The 22,296-nt window shown below is 43.5% G+C and overlaps 2 protein-coding genes across 3 annotated transcripts in view; both read left to right on the top strand.

Annotated features, from left to right (window-relative positions):
* The first annotated feature begins 7,188 nt into the window (after nucleotides 1-7,188).
* XCR1 (X-C motif chemokine receptor 1) lies at nucleotides 7,189-8,429 on the top strand. Its single transcript, XM_033165090.1, has one exon. It carries the CDS (start codon nucleotides 7,327-7,329, stop codon nucleotides 8,362-8,364), a length of 1,038 nt encoding a protein of 345 aa, XP_033020981.1. The 5' UTR covers nucleotides 7,189-7,326; the 3' UTR covers nucleotides 8,365-8,429.
* Nucleotides 8,430-14,305: 5,876 nt separating this feature from the next.
* FYCO1 (FYVE and coiled-coil domain autophagy adaptor 1) overlaps nucleotides 14,306-22,296 on the top strand; it is a 52,273-nt gene continuing 44,282 nt past the window's right edge. For both annotated transcript variants that reach the window (XM_033165087.1, XM_033165086.1), the window contains exons 1-3: nucleotides 14,306-14,405; nucleotides 19,707-19,872; nucleotides 21,339-21,445. In XM_033165087.1, the coding sequence (XP_033020978.1) occupies nucleotides 19,818-19,872; nucleotides 21,339-21,445 (162 nt within the window). In that variant the 5' untranslated portion in view covers nucleotides 14,306-14,405; nucleotides 19,707-19,817. The remainder of the gene's footprint in view (nucleotides 14,406-19,706; nucleotides 19,873-21,338; nucleotides 21,446-22,296) is intronic.

Genomic DNA, 22,296 nt, shown 5'->3' with positions numbered 1-22,296 from the left:
CAAACAACAGAGGGAGCAATGAGAAAGATCTCTGTCCCCCCCCCCCCAGCAAAACAGCCAGCATGTAGCAGTATCTGAACCTAATGATTGCTCCACACTGAATGCTCATCACTCTTCTCTCAACAAGGACACCCGAGGGCTATTGTCTTTGAAACAGGCTTTTTGACAATGTTGCTATAAAGATCTGCATTAATTAGAGATCTGCGCTCCGTTTACAGCTGTTTTAAAACTCAATTTTGGTTTCATTAAGTGTACTGGGTTTTGTTTTCAATGGCAGCTGCTCAATTATTTTTATTTTTTTGTAATTCTAAATGGATTGCTCTTATGAAATTGTTCAGCAATGATGATTAGTGCCTTACAGCACAATCCTGTTCCCATGTTGGTGGTCGTGGTGTGTGTGTGTGTGTGTGTGTGTAGGTGGCATATAGGTGTCTCCTTGCCAACCTCTACTGGTCAACAGAATCACCACTTGTGCTGGTGGACCTCTGCAGGTGGAAAGCTACTGGTGGGACTGTCACCAGAGAGCCCCAAAATGGAGCTAGACCCAAAACATCATGGATCCTCAAAGGGGCCTGAAACTTGGGTTTCTCTGCTCAGCCAAGAGCTGCTGCAGCAAAACAGGGTGGGGAGGAATCAGCCACCTCTTTCCAGGGATGCATGAATCTGTCCATTTCATTTTTCTCAAGTTTCTCCACATTTCCGCATCAGTTGCTTTTTTTAAAAAGTATTTTTTATTAAAGATTTTCTTGATTTACAATGGTATTGCAGTGACTCTCTCGTATTTTTTCCATGTAACATTTTTACAAGTCAATTTCGTTTGTTGAGACATTAGGAGGAAAAGGGGGAAAGAGGTGGGTGGGAGATGGGGTGGGGTGACTATGTTTCTATTTTACTTAATATATGTAGGGTTTGGTGTCAACGCTGTTTGTGCAGGTTCTCTGTTGTTCACTTATGCTTCTTGGTGGTGAGAGAGGTCGGGTTGGCGTAGGGTGTGATTGATCATTTGTAGTGGCTGTGGTGGTCTTTGGTTTCCTGTGTGAGTGGGGTGGGTGGGTGTTTTTGATCAGGTTAGCCATATTGATTAGTATGCTGTCGGTAGATTTTGTCATTGTTTTGTTGGCTGTGTGTGTGATGAAGGGGAGCCATACGGGGTGAAGGCGTCTTCTTCCATTGTCCCCGTGTCAGTTTCAGGTTACTGGTTAGTTTTTCTAGTAGGGCTGTTTCCCATACTACTACTTGGTACCATTGGTCCATGTTTGCTCCTGACAGGTCTCTCCAGTGTCTGGTTATGATATCAGTTTGCTTTAAAAAAACAACAACACATCATGGAAAGTCATCGGCATTCAGGTCAGAATTTCCCCTAATATACACATCTCTGCCTAGCAGTTTCCCTACTGTAATGCATTTTAATGCTAGTTCCAGTAATGTATCCATTTTCAGCTTGTGGTATATGCATTCCTTTACACGTTTCTTGACTAGAGAACTACGGTGCAAAATGTGAAGAAGTGTGAGTTTTGACAGATGGCCGGGCTTTGGTTTGCATACTGTTTCGGGAAGGGCAAATTTCTATTCCTCCCCCCAGACTCTACCCCCCCTCCCCAATCTTGTACCCTGCTTGTCAAGAGTGGCAGGTGTTTGGATCTGTCACTTTGCTCTACCCTAATGCTTCCGACTAAAAGATTGGATTGCTCTGACAAATTATATTTTGTATTCATTAGGATATTGTAAGCCTCTTCGCGGAGGCCCGCCTTAAAAAGCAGGGCATGAATAATGTAAGTAAATGAGTAAAACCAATAGGATGCAAAATTAAAATTGTGGTTCTGCATCAAGACATGTAATAAAGCAATATAGTCACCCAAAAACCTTGCGGTCTCTCTCTCCGTGCTCAACATCACGAATATGTTTACCCAGAAGTAAATGTTTGCTTTGGACTACAATTTTCATTCCACAAACCTCTCTGCTGGGCGAGAATAAAGTGGTTTGTGCTTCTTATGATGAAGAGCAAAACTGAAACCGGTACTTTAGGTAGTCAATTCCTGAAATAATTCCCCCCAGCTGCTGATATTTCTGAAATACGACCTTTCTGTATTTGTTTCCTTTTGTTTCCTTGTTTCCTTTCTGTATTTGCTTGTTCTTTTTTTTATCTCTTTCTTATTTTGAGTTTTGTGCTTTAGTGCAATATTTATTTTTTAAGGCAGGAAATAACTTCCTTGCTGTAGGGGTGGGGAACTGCATCTGACGAGAGGACTGGATCACCGTCTCCTCCCCGCCCCCGCCCCCCGGACCTCCAGTGACCAAGTTCGACAGGAGGGTGGAACTGCTCTCCTGTCAGTCACATGACGTCACATGATGTTGCGTGACTTGCTTTTACATTGTGCTGTGCAGAGATGCCTTGACCATCAGTAGATGACTGGGGCTTCCAAAACGCTGCCCATGAAGCTTTGCAGTTCCTGCCACTTAGCTGATTGGCAGGGCCTGCAAACCCAATTTAGGCCCAGCTGTGTCTTTACCTGCCCCATGCTTGACGTTGTATATGGGCAGGTGGGCACAGGTTGGCCAAACAACAGCCTTTGGGCCAAATGCCAGGGAGTGCAGGGGGTGGGGGGCTGCAGAGCAAGACAGTGCAACCAGGAAATGCAGGGCAAGCATTTGTCCTCTTTTCCTTTGCCTCGGGCAGTAAAATGCCTTGGGATGGTCCTCATAGGGGCATCGTGAAATCACTCCACAGACCAGCAGTGAAACAGCCATTTGCCAGTCAACCCTGGATAGACTGCCCCTGCAACTGAGCTTCAAGTCTGTAAAAGACTAGTCAGGTCCTTAGAAATATGGGAGGCAACATGGAAAACAAATGTTGCATGAGTTCCTTTGAAGCTTTGTACCCTTAATGGCTCATTACCCACAAGCTATCACCTCACAGCTAGACTGGTGACTGGGAGTGACCACCAAGACCATATATAACATCGGTCCCGAAAGACCTACATTGGCTTCCAGTACGTTTCCAAGCACAATTCAAACTGCTGGCGCTAACCTTTAAAGCCCTAAATGGCCTCGGCTCAGTATACCTGAAGGAGTGTCTCCACCCCCATCGTTCAGCCCGGACACTGAGGTCCAGCTCTGAGGGCCTTCTGGCGGTTGCCTCATTGCGAGAAGTGAGGCTACAGAGAAACAGGCAGAGGACCTTCTCGGGAGTGGTGCCTGCCCTGTGGAACGCTCTCCCATCACATGTCAAGGAAATAAACAACTATCTTTTAGTAGACATCTGAAGGCTGCCCTGTTTAGGGAAGTTTTTAATATTTGATCTTTTGTTGTGTTTTTAATATTCTGTTGGGAGCTGCCCAGATGGGCGGGTGTAAATAATAATAAATAATAATAATAATATGTTGTTGTTGTTGTTGTTGTTGTTGTTTGTTGTTGCTGTTGTTATCATCATCATCACAGCATGAGGCTAGTCTTAGCTTAATTAGCTTTTGACACATGCTGATCAGAAGCATGTTGTACACTGCTTAAATACACACAGCTCTAGCACAGTTTTGATGCTCTGATCTTAATAAAATTCTAGCGCCCACTGGTCCCAGGAGTTTAGGGCAAGTCTAGCACCCCCAACTCATAATATTATTATCACGATAAGGCCTTTTCTTTAAAGTTTAAACAATCAGATGCACAACTAGATCTATACGTTTTCCCATCTCGTGGATGCATTATATATGCTGTATCTTGCTCCTTTCTATTTTCTGCGGTTACATGGCTTGCTTTCTGTAACTTCTTTAATTCCTTTGAAACTGACTCATATTGAAATCAGCTATCTTGCCCCTATCTGTTTCATTGGTTTCTGTTCTTAACCTCTTCAGTTCTTTCTAAACTGACTCATGTGGAAATTACTTCTGCTTGTACTTACATTCTGTTTTTGTAGTGCTGTCCTTCCCCTGGTCACCATGGTGGTGATTCTGCTGCTCCACAGATCATGCCAGTTGGTGCTTGAGTCTTTGGATAGTCCTCCTGGGGCCAAATGCCATGTTATGTCAGCAAGAGGATTAGCAATGTTAAAAACACACACACACAAGCACAGGGGAGAGGGACCAGGGTCACCCCTCATGTGGTGGAATGTGAGGATGGAGACCAAGGTTGGAGGTAGGTCAAAAAAATGTGCATCACCAGCTGCAATTGCCTCTGGAAAGTGTTGCTCTTGGTAGGCCCCTGCAAAAGCTATTGAGGTGCTGGCTCCATGTTTTGGAGAGCTCTTGGGCAAGACACCCTCCATGAGGAAGAAGAAGAAGAAGAAGAAGAAGAAGAAGAAGAAGAAGAAGAAGAAGAAGAAGAGGAGGAGGAGGAGGAGGAGGAGGAGGAGTTTGGATTTGATATCCCGCTTTTCACTACCCGAAGGAATCTCAAAGCGGCTAACATTCTCCTTTCCCTTCCTCCTCCACAACAAACACTCTGTGAGGTGAGTGGGGCTGAGAGACTTCAGAGAGGTGTGACTAGCCCAAGGTCACCCAGCAGCTGCATGTGGAGGAGCGGAGACACAAACCCGGTTCCCCAGATTACGAGTCTACCGCTCTTAACCACTACACCACTGGCTCCTCACAACCATTGTCTCCAGTTGCTCCTCTTGTTCCTCATTGTTGCTACCACCTGCTTGCTGCCTTGCTAGGCAAAGAGCCAATGACCATGCAGGCAGTGACGTTGACTGCTCCTTCTTCTCACCAGCATCATTGCCTGTGTCAGCAGTAGAGGTGAGTGATGAAAGCAGGTTGCAATGGTGAAGAAGAGAAGCGGGTCCAAGTGAGCACTTCACAGTGGGGCCCCTACTGTGGTGTGGGTCCTTAGCAGATGGCCAACCACTCTGACCCTTGAGGCCATCCTGTGCTCCTGAAGGAGAGGGACACTGCTAACCCCTGGAGCCTCACAGCCCTGTTCAATTGCTCTCTCCAGGTGTGAAAGCAGAGATGAAGAGTGAGGAGAATGAGCTGCATCCTCCACTCTCCCTCTGCACAGTTGTGCAGATTGGGCCCAGGGGTAGCAGGCAAGTGAATGGGCTGCCTGGCACCTTACTCGCTATGCCACCATGACACCTCCAGAGCATGAAGCTAATGGGTTGGTCTCCAGTATACTTCAGAGCCATCCTTGTGTCCTTGGCTAGCGGGCGTCATTGCTGCTGTTGGCTCTGCAGATGACTTAAGAGGTCAACAGGGCTCCCATACAGCTTTCAAATCTGGGCTGACTTCCCTATTGAAGCCAATATTAGACTGCCCTGCCCTCACCAGGCCTGAGAGTAGATGTGTGAAAACTGGAGCTGCTGTGTCTCTGAGTATGCCTGTTGGCCAGGCCCCAATGGAGATGACTATAATTACCGTAAGTGATGTGTAAATTGTAGAAATAAATAAAATTGGTGGTGACCACACTGGAAGCCCCGGTGAGTTGCACGTCCTAGGAGGGGGCAGAGCACAGACAAAGTAGATGTCAATTCCACGGAGCCCTGCTAGAATGCATAAGCTTCAGCAATTGCCTGAGAATGCAGGATATTATTGCCTGGTGCTATCCCTGAGTGGCGTGGCTCCTTTGTAAAAAAGGAGGAACTACATCACCAATGAGGATAAAGGAGCGCACTGAATCGCATAACATATGCACCTGCTCATTTATATCAAGAGATGCAAATTTATAAATAATTATTACAGTTCAAAAAGAAATATATAATACAACTTATCATAATGGGGAAGATAGTGTGTCTGCTCGGTCTGCTTCCTATTTTATGGTTGATGTACAACTTTAAGGGCTCTGCTCTCCCTTTTTTATTGATTTCTTTAGACTTGGGCAGCCCTTCAAAAAGGAATTTATTTTGTAAAGTAGGGCACATGGCCAGCCTACAATTAGGATGGAAGATAAGGAACCTAAGGCTGCAACAGGACGATTTCAGCCACTCTCCTGATAAACAGTAAAAGGGGTCCTTGACTTCTGAAGTGGAGCATGGTGGAACTTGTGTGAGAACTCCTTACTTATAGGGAAAGACATAATTTACTTCCAAGTTTCTTTAAACATGGAAGGATGCGATCACAAAGCAGTTATGAATTTGTGGGTGTCTCTTCTGAATGACAGACTTGATATCTTGACACTGATAACAGCGAGGAGAGAGAGAAAATGAAAACTTGCCCAATATTATTCTTTTTTTCCTCTTCGACAAACCTTTCTTAGGCACTGCAAGTATAAGCCATCGTAAAACATCCATATATAAAAAAATTTAAAATATATACAAATAAACAGCCATGTAAAACATGTAATAGTGAGGGTTTTCATTGGAATTTCTTCCCGCTAAATAGTGCCATTCGTCACTCTGAGAGATACTATTGACAAAAACTCAGCTGCCCTTGCAGTTACCACTGGGTTAATGTCAGACTTATAGAATCTGATATTTTCATTGTGCTGTGATGTTAGACTACCCCCCAAAAAGGGATAGCATGCTTGCCCAATATTATTCATCTTCTTATTGAGAAATCCCTGCTAAGCTCCCAGAGAGTCCCAATTTTCCCTAAAATGCAATTTAAAAAACATTGCTTCGAAATACTATGAAGGACATAAAGTATATACAGTGGTACCTTGGTACTCAAATGGCTTGACTCCTGAACAAATCGGCTCCCGAACACCGCAAACCTGGATGTAAGTGTTCCGGTTTGTGGACGTTTTTCAGAAGCCGAGCGTCCGATGTTGCTTCCAATTGAGTGCAGGAAGCTCCTGCAGCCATTCAGAAGCTGTGGCTTGGTTTTCAAACTGTTGCAGGAGTCGAACAGACTTCTGGAACGGATTAAGTTCAAGAAGCAAGGTACTACTGTACTACAAGAGACAGTGTGGTGCAGTGGTAAAGAGATGTAGACTCGTAATCTGGTGAACCGGGTTCGCGTCCCCGCTCCTCCACATGCAGCTGCTGGGTGACCTTGGGCTAGTCACACTTCTTTGAAGTCTCTCAGCCCCACTCACCTCTCAGAGTGTTTGTTGTGGGGGAGGAAGGGAAAGGAGAATGTTAGCCGCTTTGAGACTCCTTCGGGTAGTGATAAAGCGGGATATCAAATCCAAACTCTTCTTCTTCTACAATAATTAATACAAACACTTTATTTTACCACCACCACCATCCAGACTAATTTAAAAAGAAGGTATATTTAGTACAGCTAACTTGGTACAATAGCAGAACCGATTAAATTTCACTACCTGTTTTGAAGTTTGTATATTTGTTTCTCGTGTCCTGATTTCTTTTTCGGTTTTCCGCTGACCGCAGCGAAAGTTCCTTGCTTGGAGGGGTTTTTATCCACAGCTTCAGAAGTGGACAAGCCCATCCAGAAGATGGAACCGACGGACTATATGTCTGAGGCAACCTCAGATTATGATCCAGAACTTTATCCTCCACTCGAGTCTAATGTGTGCGAGATGGGGTCTGTTTCCACAATTACGAATATGTTTACCAGCATCCTGTATTCTCTCATCTTTTTCCTCAGCCTGCTAGGAAATAGCCTTGTCTTGTGGGTCGTAATGAAATATGAAAGCCTCACCTCCTTAACAAACCTCTTCATCGTGAACCTTTGCATCACTGACTTGGCATTCTCTTGCACGCTCCCTTTCTGGATTGTGTACAATTATTACGGGTGGATTTTTGGCGATTTCCTCTGCAAAGCTGTGACCGCCATTTTCTCTATCAGCTACTATGGTGGTGTCATCTTCCTAACCATAATGACAGTCCTCCGGTACCTGGCTGTGGTGGATCCCTTGTCATCACTGAGAACTCAGACGAAAAGCTGCGGAAAACTGTTGAGTCTGGCCATTTGGGTGTGCAGCGTGTTAGTTGTGGTCCCCGAGATTATTTTTACCCATGTAATACCTCACAATGGCAAACAGTACTGCGACTACGAAGAGGCGTCTATTTGGAAGCTGGTGGAGTTGGGCCAGCAATCTGCCTTCTTCCTATTTTCCTTCGTGATCATTGCATTTTGTTACATAAGGATGCTTAAGATCCTGCTTCGACAGCGGTCTCAAAGGAGGCACCGGACCGTAAGGCTCATATTTGCTATAGTGCTGGTCTTTTTCCTGAGCTGGGCACCTTATAATGTGCTTGGTTCTGTGTACGTTTTGTCCTCTCAGAGGTACATTGACCTACCCTGCGAACCGTACAGGCAGGTTTTCTTTGCCTTCGACATCAGCCGCAAAATAGCCTATGGCCACTGCTGCCTCAACCCGGTGCTCTACGTCTTCGTCGGAGTGAAATTCAGAAGGCACCTGAAACTCCTGTACAAGCATTATTCCCCTTGCCACAGCAGGATCCCACCTTCCAGCCCCAGAGCTCATTCTTTTCACATGAGCCCCTACGAGGATGCATCAATGTACTGAAGCAAAGGACGCCTGAAAGAGGGAGAGTCTAACTGACCCAGCCAGCCTAACAAATTAGATGAATGGCCACAACAACAACAACTGTGAATTTGCAACGTCTTCTTCTTCTTCTCCAGAGGACAAAAGAGAATACCATGCTTGGAATTGCTTCTGTTTTGCCAATAACAAATATTGGGAATCAGTCTTTTCTCTGTCTTTACCTCTGCTAAAAATTTCAGAACTATAAGTAAGAATCTGATTCCATACAGGATAAATCGACTGTCTTTTTGTTTGCAAATAGTCAAATATTACTCTAATCCCTGAAATGTTTAAATGATCCAGGTATTGTGTGTGATAAATCAAAAGTTGAGATATTAGTAGCAAGGTGTTTCAAGACAAGTCGGGGCGGTTAATATTGTAAATATGTCGCTAAGATATTGAATGGGTGTTGCAGCAACATGTGTTGCTATTTTTTAACTAATGGGGGGGGGGTTCTCAGAAAGGCTAAATCCAGGTGAAATGGTGGTGGGGAGGAGATGCAGGTTGCCATTTGGATGCCAGGGAACCTGCAAAAACTTGCATACACAAGGAGCTCCCATCCCACAATAAACAGCCGTGTGCAATTGCATATTTGACCCAACGTAGCTACAAACACGTGGAAACTCACGGACATGCATTCAAATCTTGCATGCAGAAATTAGGAGGAGCACAGTTTTGTCTATGTGCTGTTATATGTGGACAAATTGGAAGAAGGAGAGGTGCTATCGTTCAGTGGTAGAAGCAGATATTTTACATGCAAAAGGTTTCATGTTCAGTCCCTGGCATTTTCAGGCAGGGCTGGTAAGAAGACCACTGTCTGGAGAAGTGCTTTCTGTTAATGTAGACAATGCTGAGCTAAAGAGAAAGACCGAATGTCCGACTCAGCATAAGGCAGTTTTTTGTTTTCCAAATGCAGGCTGAGGTTTTTATTCAGAGTTAAGATAAGGGCTTGACCATTAAGAAAAACCAACTACTAATTTGCAGCACAGTGGTTGAAATATGTCCCTCTTTGGGTCCGCTTGAAATGGTGGCAAACCTTTCCACAATATAACCTCTTAAAACTTGTTTAGTTCTACAGTGATACAGTATATATAGAGTTGCTACGAAATCTTCATTTTAAAAAAAGACCTGTACTTTTGCATTATGAATCCCTGATAATTGTAGAAAGCTGTTCATTTCCGATTTAAGGCATTTTAACCTTCACAGTTTCCATAATGAAAATGATTTAAAATGTATCCTCCGTAAGTACAATGAACAAGTAAGTGAAAATAGCATTATGTATTAAATTGCATTGTTTTGGGGTTTTTTTGCTGTTCCTAATAAAGTGTTTTTGAAAACTGAACATGTGGTTTTTGAGCGGCATTTTATGCTTGGACACGGGCTCTGGTCACAGCTACAGCCAGTCAACATGTCCCCAAATAGATTCAGGTAGGTAGCCATGCTGGTCTGACACAGTCAAAATAAAAAATTGTCCAGTAGCACCTTATAGACCAGGGGTCCCCAAACTAAGGTCCGCGGGCCGGTTACGGCCCGAGCGAGCCAATTATCCGGCCCGCGACGACCCCTGCTCTCCGGGTTGGCACAGCACCAGAAATAGTTTGTGCACATATGCAAGCGTCATTCCCAGCGCACTTCCGGGTCTACGGAGGCCCGTGCGCACGCGCACAAGCTATTTCTGGTGCAGTGCCGACCTGAAAGTGCGCTGGGAAAAAGCGAGTGCACGCACATATGGGCGTGCGCTCCCCCGCCCTCCGGCCCACCACAGGATCGGCACCGGAGGAACAGGCCCGAGGCTGGGTAAGTTTGCCGACCCCTGTTACAGACCAAGTAAGTTTGTTCTTGGTATAAGCTTTCGTGTGCATCTGAAGAAGTGTACATGCACACGAAAGCTTATACCCAGAACAAACTTAGTTGGTCTATAAGGTGCTACTGGACATTTTTTTTATTTTTTTATTTTTATGTCCCCAAATAGTTAAATTAATCTTAGGGCTAATCCTCCCAAGACAGCAGCAGCAGCATTCCTTGGAGGATCTGCTGTCCCTGTGGATACTGCCACCTGAGGCAGTTCTCTGACCTTGCCTCATGGGTAGGCCAGCCTGGATTATAGAACAGGAAGAAGTGTAGGAGTAGCTGAACAGTTCAACGGAGGGACATGAGAAGTGGGGTCCCCCCAGGATTGGCATTGGGGCCTGTGCTTTTAAACATTTGTAAATGACCTGAAGTTGCAAGTGGACTGTGAGGTGGCTGGGTTTGCTAATTATACCAAATGGTTCAGGGTGGCAATAAACAAAAAAGGGAATCCTCAGAAGATCATAGTGATCTAGCAGGCCTGTGTGGAGGAAGGTGTTCTTTCAGGTAATCTGATCCCAAGGACTTTATATGTTAATAACAACACCTTAAGCCTGGTTCAGTATCAAACTTGCAGCCACTGCATGTGTTTCCTCTCAGATGTTGCATGCATGGCCAGATGTCCCACCTAGCTACTGTGTTCTGCACCACCTGCAGCCTCCAAGTCAACCTTAAGGGCAGCCCAACACACAGTGGATAACAGTAGTCAAACCTGGAGGTTATCAGTGCATTGGTTACAGTGGCCAAGTCATTCCAGCCCCTTCATGTCATGCACAGACACCCTTGACTCAGATGTAACTAGGTGTAACTAACTCTGAGAAACGGAGCTGTCACCAGCTTATTTATGACATCTCCCCCTAAATCTCCTCATTACCTCTAACAGTGCCTTCATATAGATGCTAAATTGCATTGAACAAAACAGTAGCCTATGGCAGATTCCTATACTGTACTGTATAATTGCTGAGGTACAGTCACCCAACGCTACTCTCTGAAATCTGCCCTACAGACACAAGTTGAAACAGTCTTGCAGTGCCCAGTCTCCACAACTCCCAGTCTATAGATCTGATCCAGGAGGATACCAATGGTATCAAAAGCCATTGTGAAATTGAGCAACAGGATCAGGACCATACTCCCTGCTTACATTTCCAATAACAGGCAACCAAGAACAATTCCATCCCAAAACCGGACCCAAATGGGCCTGGTGTGGAGAACAGTTTTCGGCCACTGGGCCAGATCACAGACTCTCCAAGTGTCCCTATTTTCCAGTGACGTCCCTGATTTAGAGAAGCCATCCTGGTTTCTGACTTGATCTGAATGTCCCACTTTTTCATTGGGAAAATGTTGGCAGGTATGGTAGGATGTTCCTATTTTCACTGGGAAAATGTTGGAGGGTATGGAGTTATCCATTCCCCCCAAGCCATCTGAAGGCAATCCTGTATAGGGAAGTTTTTTAAAAAAAAAAAAAAAAGTTTAATTTTTAATTACGTTTTTATACATGTTGGAAGCTGTCCGGAGTGGCTGGGGCAACCCTGTAAGATGTGTGGTATAAATAGTAAAATTATCATTATGGAATGGGACGTCCCTATTTTCATCGGATAAAAGTTGGAGGGTATGAGATCAGTATCTCTGCAGACCAACTTTGACAGGTGGGCAGGACCACCCATCTGTCAATCATCTGCCATCAAGATGATGGCAGGTGACTGATATGTGGGCAGTCCTGCCCAGCTGTCAAAGGTCACCCCCAGTGGGGAAAGTGGTCTGCTTTGCTAGTGGATTCCCTACAGCAGCAGTACATGAAAAGAGTGTTATACAAGTTTTCTCCTTAAGCTCTGGATACATGTTTTAAATGCAGAAAAACACTAGTAAACGACCTGAGGATTGCTTCTGCTAGTTGAAAAGCAAAGCAAAAGTCTGTGACTGCTTACCACAAGATGTTAAGATAGTCAAGGAGATCCAGCATGTGTGATGAGGGACCACAGTACATCTTATCAACTTGATACCGTATGGTTTCCGCTCCTAGTTTTCATAAACATTTTTCTTGAGAATCCACAGCCTCCTACAACCCAACTGGATTTTAATGCTTATCATTTCTTTCCAAGCATATATTGTAGCAATGATACGAGAGAGATCTGTAACTGTTGGTTGAAATTTGCAAAACAAAATAATTCAAACTTTAAAAAGAAAGAAGGTTGGTGCTAAAAATATACATCTCAAATGTCAAAAGCCATATGTATATCTCAAGCTTCTTCAGCATTCACTGAAAGCTTTACAATGAAAGTAACCTTGGAAATGGGCAGGGCTGCCTTATTAATTTGAAACAAACAAACAAAAATTCTTTCCAGTAGCACCTTAGAGATCAACTAAGTTTGTTCTTGGTATGAGCTTTCGTGTGCATGCACACTTCTTCAGATACACCTATTAATTTGAATAACAGACTCTGGAGGTGACGGGAGGGACTTATCCTGGCCAAACAGCAGTAACAATAGTATCAAGTCTACCTGAAACTGCCATGACTAAAAGGGAGAAAAGAAAAAGAGAAGTCAAAAGAAAAGAAGAACTGGGCAGCCCACACCCCACACTGGACAACAAAAAGTGAGAATAAGTCACAGGAAGTGTTAGGCAGGTTTTATTTTGTCTTGATGCATGATTAAAAGAGAAGAAGCAAGACATGGAACCTGATGCATTACTTATCCCCTATACTGAACTACATGTACCGGTATGTTCCTCAGTCAGAGATGAATGAAATAAACTCTTTGTTGAGTCATAGGAAAAATAAACATCTCCCAAGGTTTTTCCTGCTCTGTGAACCAAAAGCAGATTACAGTTTTAAGTAACAACACATAACACAAGCCAGTGTGGTGTACATGCTAGCCTGTCAAAATAGGAAACCCAAGTTCAAATCCCCAGTCGGCCACAATGTTCACCTTGGCCTAGTCAGAAGGTCTTAATCCAACCTGCCTCACGGGGTTGTTGTGAGAATAAAACCGAGAGGGTGGGGAGGAAAGGTGGAATATAAATGTAAGAAAAGTCCCCCCCCCCCATCTCTGTTCCTTTTGCATTCATGGACCACTTTTTCCGCTCTTATCCCACTCCTGTTTATTTCCAGTTTATTATTACTATCTTTAAAAATATTAACCTTTTATCATTCTTTTTTATTTCAACATCTCCTCTGGTCATTCTCCCTCAGAGATTGAAGACCTTCCATGATCGCCCCCCACTCCTTTTACTCATTTACTTTCTCCTTTTCCCGCCCCAGGCTCTCCATTTCCCGGAGTGGCTGCCCAATGCAGCCCTAGTCCTTAATGGGACTAATGTTAGTTAATGTTAATTAACATTAATTAATTAGTTAATGGGGTAACTGTGCCCCCCTAAAGGACCAGGTGCGCAGCCAAGGAGTCATTTTGGACTCACAGCTGTCCAAGCCTACCCAGATGCTTGCAAAGTCTAGGTAATTTTAATCTGTTTTAGTATTTTAACTTCTGTGTGTTTTAAAGTAAGACACTGGATTTTCTCCATTTTATCATTTCATATTGTAAACCCCTTTGAGGTGTGTGCGTTTTAAAAAAAATAAAAAACAATCAAGCGGCATATAGCCTACATTTTATTTTACAAAATAAATAAAAACAAAAATATTTTCAGTGGAGCCTTTGGCACAACCCCTCAGTCCCCCAAAAGCCCCAAACTACAACCCCATAGGCCAGGGCTTACCAAACTTGGGTCTTAAGTTGTTGTTTTTTTTGGGGGGGGGTTGAACTACAGTTCCCATCATCCCTGACCACCGCTCCTACTAGCTAGGGATGATGGGAGTTGTAGTCCAAAAGCAGCCCTACGCCATCGTAAAGGGAGCAAAGCCCTGCTGTACTCAAAAGGGGACTTGCTACTGAATAGAAACGTTTAAGGTTGCACTGGCAAGCCTCTACACTACTATAACAAACCAATCCTTCCGTTGCCTTCTATACAGTCTAGAAAACTCTCATCTGCGAGGGAAGGACGGCGGGATATCAAACATCAGCGAATGCGGTTAAAGGGTTAAATTAAAAACAACAACAACAACATGAGGAGAAGGAGAACAGTTGAGAGGCATCATGGGAGTTTGCAGGCCTCCGAGGGATCATGGGAGTTGTAGGAAAACTCCAAGGAGCGTCTCCCTATGTCATGGCTGCCTTACGTTCGAGGTAATGTACTTTGTTCTTTGGACAGGGTCGCGGTGCGTCTCTCCCCTTTCCCCGCTATGCCCAGGCAGCCTTGGCTGCCCTTGTATCTCTGTCGTCTTGTCGGGAAAGTGGCTCTCAGGCCCACTAGGCTGCGCAAGAGCGTGGTTGTTGTTTTTTTTGTGTGTGGGGTGGTGAGGGTAACTTTTAAAACCGAAAACTTTTTGTTTATTTTTTATTTCCACTTGTTGCTGCTGCTGCTGCTCTTTTCCCAGCCCCGCCGCCTCCTGGAAAAATGGGTTGTGTTTCTTCTCCCCTAGCGAGAAAACGATGTCACTTTGATAAACTGAAGTGAAAAGGGAAAAAAAAAATCCAATAATTTCACGCCATCTCTTTTTTTATTTTTTAATCTTAAAAGCAGCTGATCTGCCTTACTGCTTTTTCTTTCACTTCGAACCCCTGGGGGAATTAATAATAATAATAACAATAATCACAATCTTATTAGCGATGAAATCACTTCGATTGTGTTTTAACTCTCCCAAAGTGAGTCGGGGATGCGATGCCTTTTATTTATAACTCCCGTGGGAGAGCATCCAGTAGGTTGTGTAACAGGCGCAGCTGAGGGGGGGGGTGTGGAAAAATAAAAATAAGAGTTTTTCGTGTCTCGTTCAGAACTGTCCTAGGAAACAGTAAACAAAGAGTATTTGGCAGGGTGAGGTACCTTTTTTGGGTGTTTTTATTTTTATTTTATTTTTTGGCAAGGAAAACGAGAAGATGCAAACGAAAGGCTGGCAGCCCACCCTGCTCCCCAGGCGTATAAAATACTCAGAATCAGCTGCTCATCCCTTCCTGTTGTGGACTAAGAGGCCCAAACCACAATTGGGGCAATAACCAAAATGTCCAAAAAATAATAATTAGCGAGTAAGGCTGTCCTGTTCTCCCGAACTGGCCCTCAGGGCAGGCTGGATGATAATACAGTATATCAACAGTAGAGGAATGACAACAGCAAACAAAATGGGCTTCATAATAATAAAAAAGAATAATTTTATTATTTATACCCCGCCCATCTGGTTGGGTTTCATGTTGATCCTGTTCACGTGCTTAACTCGGAAGTAAGTCGAGAAGCTTAGCTGAGATTCCTGCATTGGGGGGGGGGGGGTTAGACTAGATGTCCCTCGGGATCCCCTTGCAACTCTGCGATTCCATGCTTCTAAGCTTCACAGGGTCCAAATGGTTTCTGCCTCTGTAAGCCTCCCATCGCTCACTGTCTCAGCAACCCCGATCTCATTTCCTTCCCGGCTGTTGTGTCGCACATTAATTTCGTGAAGACAGCCACTTCAGAAACAAAAGTTCTGCTTTCTTCCCCCATGTATTTGATTATTGTTACACTTATCTTCTGCCCTTTGTTCGTGGAGTTTGGGCATATGATCCTCTCTTTATTCTTACAACAACCCTAACATCACACTGACTCTGCCTCGCTGTCATTCTGTTTCTTAGCAGCTGTATACCTTTAACTCCCAGCCACTGTATTATTTACTCTTTGGAGATGTGCCAAAAAGTAGCAGCATTTTTATTTCCACTTAAATCTCTTCATTTCAAAGGAAGTTAGCTTTTATTTTTGCAATTAATTTGTTGGAAAGGGCTTGGGGGGAAGCTGCTGGTGAATCTAAAAATGCGTTGCACCTTGTTAGATTTTAAAAATGCTGACATGTAAACATTCAGTGGCCTACTAATCCTGCCAGCCTAGTTTCTGGCAGATGACAGGGTGTTGCTAGCCTCTGCCCAAACAGTGAAATTATTGTATAACTCCATGTATACCATTCTTACGATTCACGTCTGAAATACGGGTATAATAATTATAACTCTTCTGGAATTGCATCACCTGTTTGCCATGCAGTTTGCATTTTTTTCTTTTTTTTAAATTCAGAAATCCTCAGCTTTGTATATGTAGCTGAATTTTGCTACATACTGAAGATGCAAAAGCGACCTTATTCCTATCTATCTGAGCAGTGCATATAAGGTCTTGATGCTCTTGATTCTGGGTTCAATATCTTATCGCTCCTCTCGGTTTCAGGCTTTTCATTGTCACAGATGAAACATCCCATTTCCCAGGCTTCAAAAGTGAGCAGGGCTAATGGTGGTATGGAAGAGATTTCCCAGTTGGATGCATTTTTTAGGTTCAAGACAATCTCTCAGCAGAGGGGATGGAATAAAAATGTTGCTAATGTGTCAAAGGTTTAACAGTCAGGAGTTTATTCTCTCCTTAAACTAAAAAAAAAAGGTGCAACCTTTTGTAAAAATGAGTCAGATCCATAGCTGTCAACTTTCCCCTTTTTTAAAGGGAAATTCCCTTATTCTGAATAGGATTCCTCGGAAGAAAAGGGAAAATTCGACAGCTATGGTCAGATCCCCGTCTAGAGATACCATAAAAGCACATTTTGTTGATAATTTTCGAGGAAGCCAAGAAACACTCAGTGGTTGAGAATTTAACCTAGCTCTTTTTCCTGAGGAAAATCACAGCAAGATAAAGTACCAGAAGCATATCTTAAAATTACATTTCAAGCACGTGTCAACTTTTTACTATATTGTGGTTGAAATAGTGTGATGTGAAACTCTCTGAGGGCAGTGTTCCCCCTCTGTATACAAGCAAACTGTGAGCCATGTGCCTTAAAGAAAGGGGTTTTGAGATTTATTTTGTTCATGAACTAGGCTGTGTTTTCACCTGCTACTTATACCGCCCGCTTATGATTTAGATTTTTTTCAAAAATTACATTTTGCCTGGTGGTCTTTAATTGCATTTAGGTTTACGACAACTCTGCTGGATGTAGGTTACCGTCACCCCATTTTACAAGTGGGGGGCTAAAGTAGAGAACTCCCCAAGAAACTTCATAGGGGAAGTGTCAGGCAGTCTCCATGCATCAATGAATACAGGTACCTTCCCACATACGCACATTCCACTTGCACGCAACCACGTTTATGCGGGCTGCTGAAAATATAAATAGATAGATTGGCTTTCCCTTGCTCAGGGCTGCTGCCCTGAAGTAAGTGAGGGAAGGCTTGGTACAGGCCAAGCAGTGGCCCTGGCCCCTGAGTGACTTCCAGACAGCAGTCCCAGCAGCGCACATGAGTCTCTTTCTCTTTAACTCCCCTCCCCATGTGCTCTCCTTATTAAAGTGGCGCCCACATCTCCCCCACCATCTTAAGAGTAACTGTGATTCTGTAGTGAGAGTTGGGGCAGAGACACATTTAAATCTTGCTTCTGACAGATGGTGTTGTTTCTTCTACAGCAGGGGTGGCCAACTTGCAAGAGACTGCAATCTACTCGCAGAGTTAAAAACTGGCAGTGATCTACCCTCTTTTGGGGGGTTCAGGTCAAGGTTGTTGAAAGATACTCGGAGTCCAGTGTGACTTTCATGCTCTTTATTCAGCTCATAGTAGTGAGGAATGTAGTTCCCCCAAAACGTTTGCTTTATATACACTATTTACACAATGGGCCCCATGTGATTGGCTAATTCCGGGATACTCCTGTATGCCAATCAGAGTGCGGATTCACTTCCACCTGGAGCTGGATTGGGTGGCTCCTGCAGACCAATCAGACTGCTGCAATCTCAATCCTATTGTTCTGGGACCAATCAGACTGCTGCAATCTCCATCCTATTGTTCTGGGACCAATCAGACTGCTGCAATCTCAATCCTATTGTTCTAGGACCAGTCAGACTGCTGCAATCTCAATCCTATTGTTCTAGGACCAATCAAACTGCTGCAGTTTGGATCCTATTCAACTCAGTACATAACAGTTGTTGAGCTTTTCTTAGGAAGGAAAGCCATCCATGTTTTGGGGGGTTGGGGTCAAAGTTGAGCTTTTTTAGGAAGGAAAGCCCTGTTTTGGGGGCTTCAGGGCAAAGGTGTAGAGTTTTTTTAGGGGAGCCAAAGTTGCTGAGCTTCCTTGGGGGGAGCCAGTGATCTACCAGTGATCTACCACAGACGTCCAGTGATCTACCAGTAGATCATGATCTACCTGTTGGACATGCCTGTTCTACATTATCTGTGATCTACCAGTAGATCATGATCTACCTGTTGGACATGCCTGTTCTATAGTATCTAATCTAAGGTCAGTTACACAGCACCTAGCTCCAGTGTTAGAAATTGTGATATGAAAGCTAGGAGCTAAATGGCACCTGAAACAGGTTACGGGTGCAACAACAGACTGCCTAGGCATATATTTTTTTATAACAAGAATACAAAGCTGAAAATGAATGAATGCAGCTAAAATATTATGTTCATTTTTCACATGGTCGAGTCCTTCCCCTGCCCACCCCCCTATTATTCTTAAGAGAGTCTCTTCTCCAGTCTTCAGACAGTAGCTGGAAGTGGGGAGGCAGAAAAGGTCTTCCTTTCCTTCCACTCTGCAGTTTTACACCTCTGAAATCTTAGGTGCAGTACTGCGCCCAGAGCTCAGAAACTTCTCGCCTTAATGAAATTTCCTGTCGCAAAATGTGCCTAGAACAATGGGAGTTTCGAACACTGCATATCTCTTATCAATGTGAACCACCCTGAAATCTGTGGGTGTAGGGTGGTACATAAATTTTAACAACAACAACCACCACCACCACCACCAATGGCCTCTTGACAGTATTTTTATTTTGTTATTTATTAAACTTAGTGGTTGCTGGGATGGTGATCAGTATAGTCTGAAACACATATTTACAGTTGTTGGCATTGATTTACAGTTCTAAACAAAAAGTGCAACGTTCTAATTTTAATCTGGCAACTCCTGATGTGGCTATAACGTTACATGACTTATGATACTTCTGACTACTACCACTGCTCGCCATGTGAGCAGTCACGTGGCTACTGTGGCCTTTTTGATTGTGTCGCAGGTGATGAACCTCACCTCTGGTGGATCACTGACTTTGGGAGCCCCCTGTAAAATCCAATTTTTCCATTATGAATGCAACCGTTTTGAACACATCGAAGGCACATTCCAGGGAGTATGGGGTGGGGCACTGAAAACTGCCATGGAATCTAAAAGTGAACAGAGCTATGAGTTGTTTCTCTTTTGACGTTCACTTCTATGCAGTGGCTCAATTTAGATTTCCACTGAAATCAATGGACAGAGAAAGAAGAAAATTGTTCCACTGGTAAGAAAAAAATAAAGGTATTGTTGATGATTTCAAAATCCATATGAGGGCACTACCTTTATTAGACCAAAAAAATGTTAAAAAGTATAGTGCAGTAATCATGATTTAAAAATCCAAAATACCATAATAGCTGCCTGTAGCAGAATTTGTAAATAGGAAATCTTTCTCTTCCCTTCCCTTGCAGATGCTGCGAAGACAACTAATCACTCCTAACCAAATGCCCACCAACAATACAAATTTTGCCCTCTTTGCATAGCTGGCTGAGGAGTCGAGTGGTGCACCTTTGCTTTCAGCAATGGCCAGAAGTGGTGAAGAAAGTCAGCTGCAGAGGATTATTCGGGATTTGCAGGGTAAAATGCTGCCTGGGTGTGATTGACACATTCGTTGTATCGTGATGTGATTTTGTGCTTCTGTGGGAAAGGGAGAGACAGGAATGTTGTTGTGTTGGGACAGAGGCTACAAGAAACAGAGGGCAAGAACTGTTGTTAGATTGATTGATTTATAGACAGCTACACAGCATAAAGCAATTGGAGAAGGGTAAATGATAAAAGCAGAATAAAACATGGAATCGTGTGAAATTGCTTGCCATTCAAATTGGCTATTTTCTCCAGGCCACCACAATTGCTCCATTTCTTCCATCCTAGTTTTTTTTTTTTAAGTGTAGAGACAATTTGCACAGGCAGCTACTGCGCTCAGGTTTCAGCAGCCTGTGTGTGGTATCCAAAACGTTGCCATTTTTGTTAACTGCCTTGAGGCATATGCAAAAGACAGGATATGCATCTCTGAAATACCTGCCGATGATGTCTCCGGTGGCCTGTTTCAGACCTTCTGAAGGGAATGTTTCAATGGGTGCTTCTCATGCTCCCTGTTCAGCATTATAGCCTTAAACCAGAGCATAGGGAAAGTTACTTTTAAAATGTAGGTACAATGTGATCTAGGTGAACTCAGTGGCTGTGTAAGTTATCACAAGGGGAATGAACCAGAATTAAACTTGGGTTCGTGTCCTTACTCACTTCTCCTGTCCCATGGCTGGAAGAAGGAGTATGAAAATGTTAATTTCTGCTTTTGGTTAGCTACAGCTTGGTTTGTCATCTGAACCAAGAGCTGTGGTTAAATGCCGTATTTTTTGCTCCATAAGATGCACCTAGTTTTAGAGGAGGAAAGGGGGAAAGCCCCGTTTGGGGGGGGGGGGTCAGCTCAAAGTTGTGCAGTTTCTTTTGCAAAGAGAAAAGGGCCCTTTTTTGAGGATCAGCTCAAAGTTGTTGAGCTTACTTTGCAAAGGGAAAAAATCCTGTTTTTATGGGGTTCAACTCACAGTTCTGCAGCTTCTTTAAGAAAGGAAAGGGAGCTGTTTCTACAGTTTCCAGACAGATAATCTAATCAGCCAGTCACATGTCGCTGGGAAACAAACAGCCTCCGTCTGCAGAACATTCAACAATGGAGGCCTGGGCGAGGGGGTGGGGCCGGAAAGGGAGCCAGAGATCACCACACATTCGCTCCATAAGACGCACAGACATTTCCCCTTACTTTTAAAGAGGGGAAAAGTGAGTCTTATGGTGCAAAAACTACGGTACTTCTTTCTCCAAACCTTTATCAGGCAACTATTGCAACTCCTGCCAAGTTCACACCAGTATTGCCCTGACCAATGCATTTGTTTTCTCCATTTGGCATTTTATGTCTCTTGAACTCTTGACCCTGTGTAAGATGCTGTATGAAACATAAAATATATTGATGGACATAAAAGAGATTCTCATTTCAGTTATTCACATTGTTCCTGTTTAAATTCACAAATGGTGCTTTCTGTTTTTCTCCAAAGATGCTGTTACAGAACTGAACAAAGAATTTACAGAAGTAGGAGAACCAATTACAGATGACTGTATTAGTTTGCACAAATTTTCCTACAAGCTAGAATACCTTTTGCAAGTAAGTAGTGTTAGCATTTACAAGCGGACTATTTCCTGAAAGCTTTTCCTTAAAGTAGCTAAATCAAGGGTCCCCAAACTAAGGCCCGTGGGCTGGATCTGGTCCAATCACCTTCTAAATCAGGCCCGCAGATGGTCCAGGAATCAGCGTGTTTTTACATGAGTAGAATGTGTTCTTTTATTTAAAATGCATCTCTGGGTTATTTGTGGGGGATAGGAATTCGTTCATCCCCCCCCCCAAAAAAATATAGTCCAGCCCCCCACAAGGTCTGAGGGACAATGGACCGGCCCCCTGCTGAAAAAGTTTGCTGACCCCTGAGCTAAATGAAGAGGTTGATAACTAGAATACATATTAAGAGATGTTAAACAGGGAACTGGCCAAGGAAAATCTACATATTAAAATGTGTTAAAAGGTCAAAAGCATTATTATTATTATTATTATTATTATTAATATTATTATTGGAATATTGTGTAACTTGTCCTTGAAAGTGCACCTTTTTGCCTTAGAACCGTAACAGTACATGTTGCTGTGTGTTCTAAATCTCGTTCATAAAAACAGAATAATCTACAGGAATACGTATGTAAAAATAATTCCCTGGGTTCTCTTGCATTCTGCTATGACCAACAAAACCCACAATCCTCCAGAATGCGGCTGTGCAAACGGGTGCAGACTCAATTTGTGTTGTGTTTCATTGAATTCTGTGACACAAATGAACATCTTATGCTTGTTCAACTAAAACCAGTTTATGATGCTTTCCCATGATGTTCAAGTCAGGAGAATGACATGTGGTTTGGTCAGTATGCTGATTTAACTAGTTGCTGAATCTGGGATAACCATTTTTAGGTCTAACA

Source organism: Lacerta agilis, chromosome 12 (genome assembly GCF_009819535.1).
Source record: "Lacerta agilis isolate rLacAgi1 chromosome 12, rLacAgi1.pri, whole genome shotgun sequence".
Lineage (NCBI taxonomy): Eukaryota > Metazoa > Chordata > Lepidosauria > Squamata > Lacertidae > Lacerta > Lacerta agilis.
Note: the sequence above shows the minus strand (reverse complement) of the source record. Positions and strands in the feature narration are given on the sequence as shown.

What these genes read in the sequence shown, in the direction of transcription:
- XCR1 (XM_033165090.1), top strand. Translation starts at nt 7,327, where the DNA reads ATGGAACCGACGGACTATATGTCTGAGGCAACCTCAGATTATGATCCA.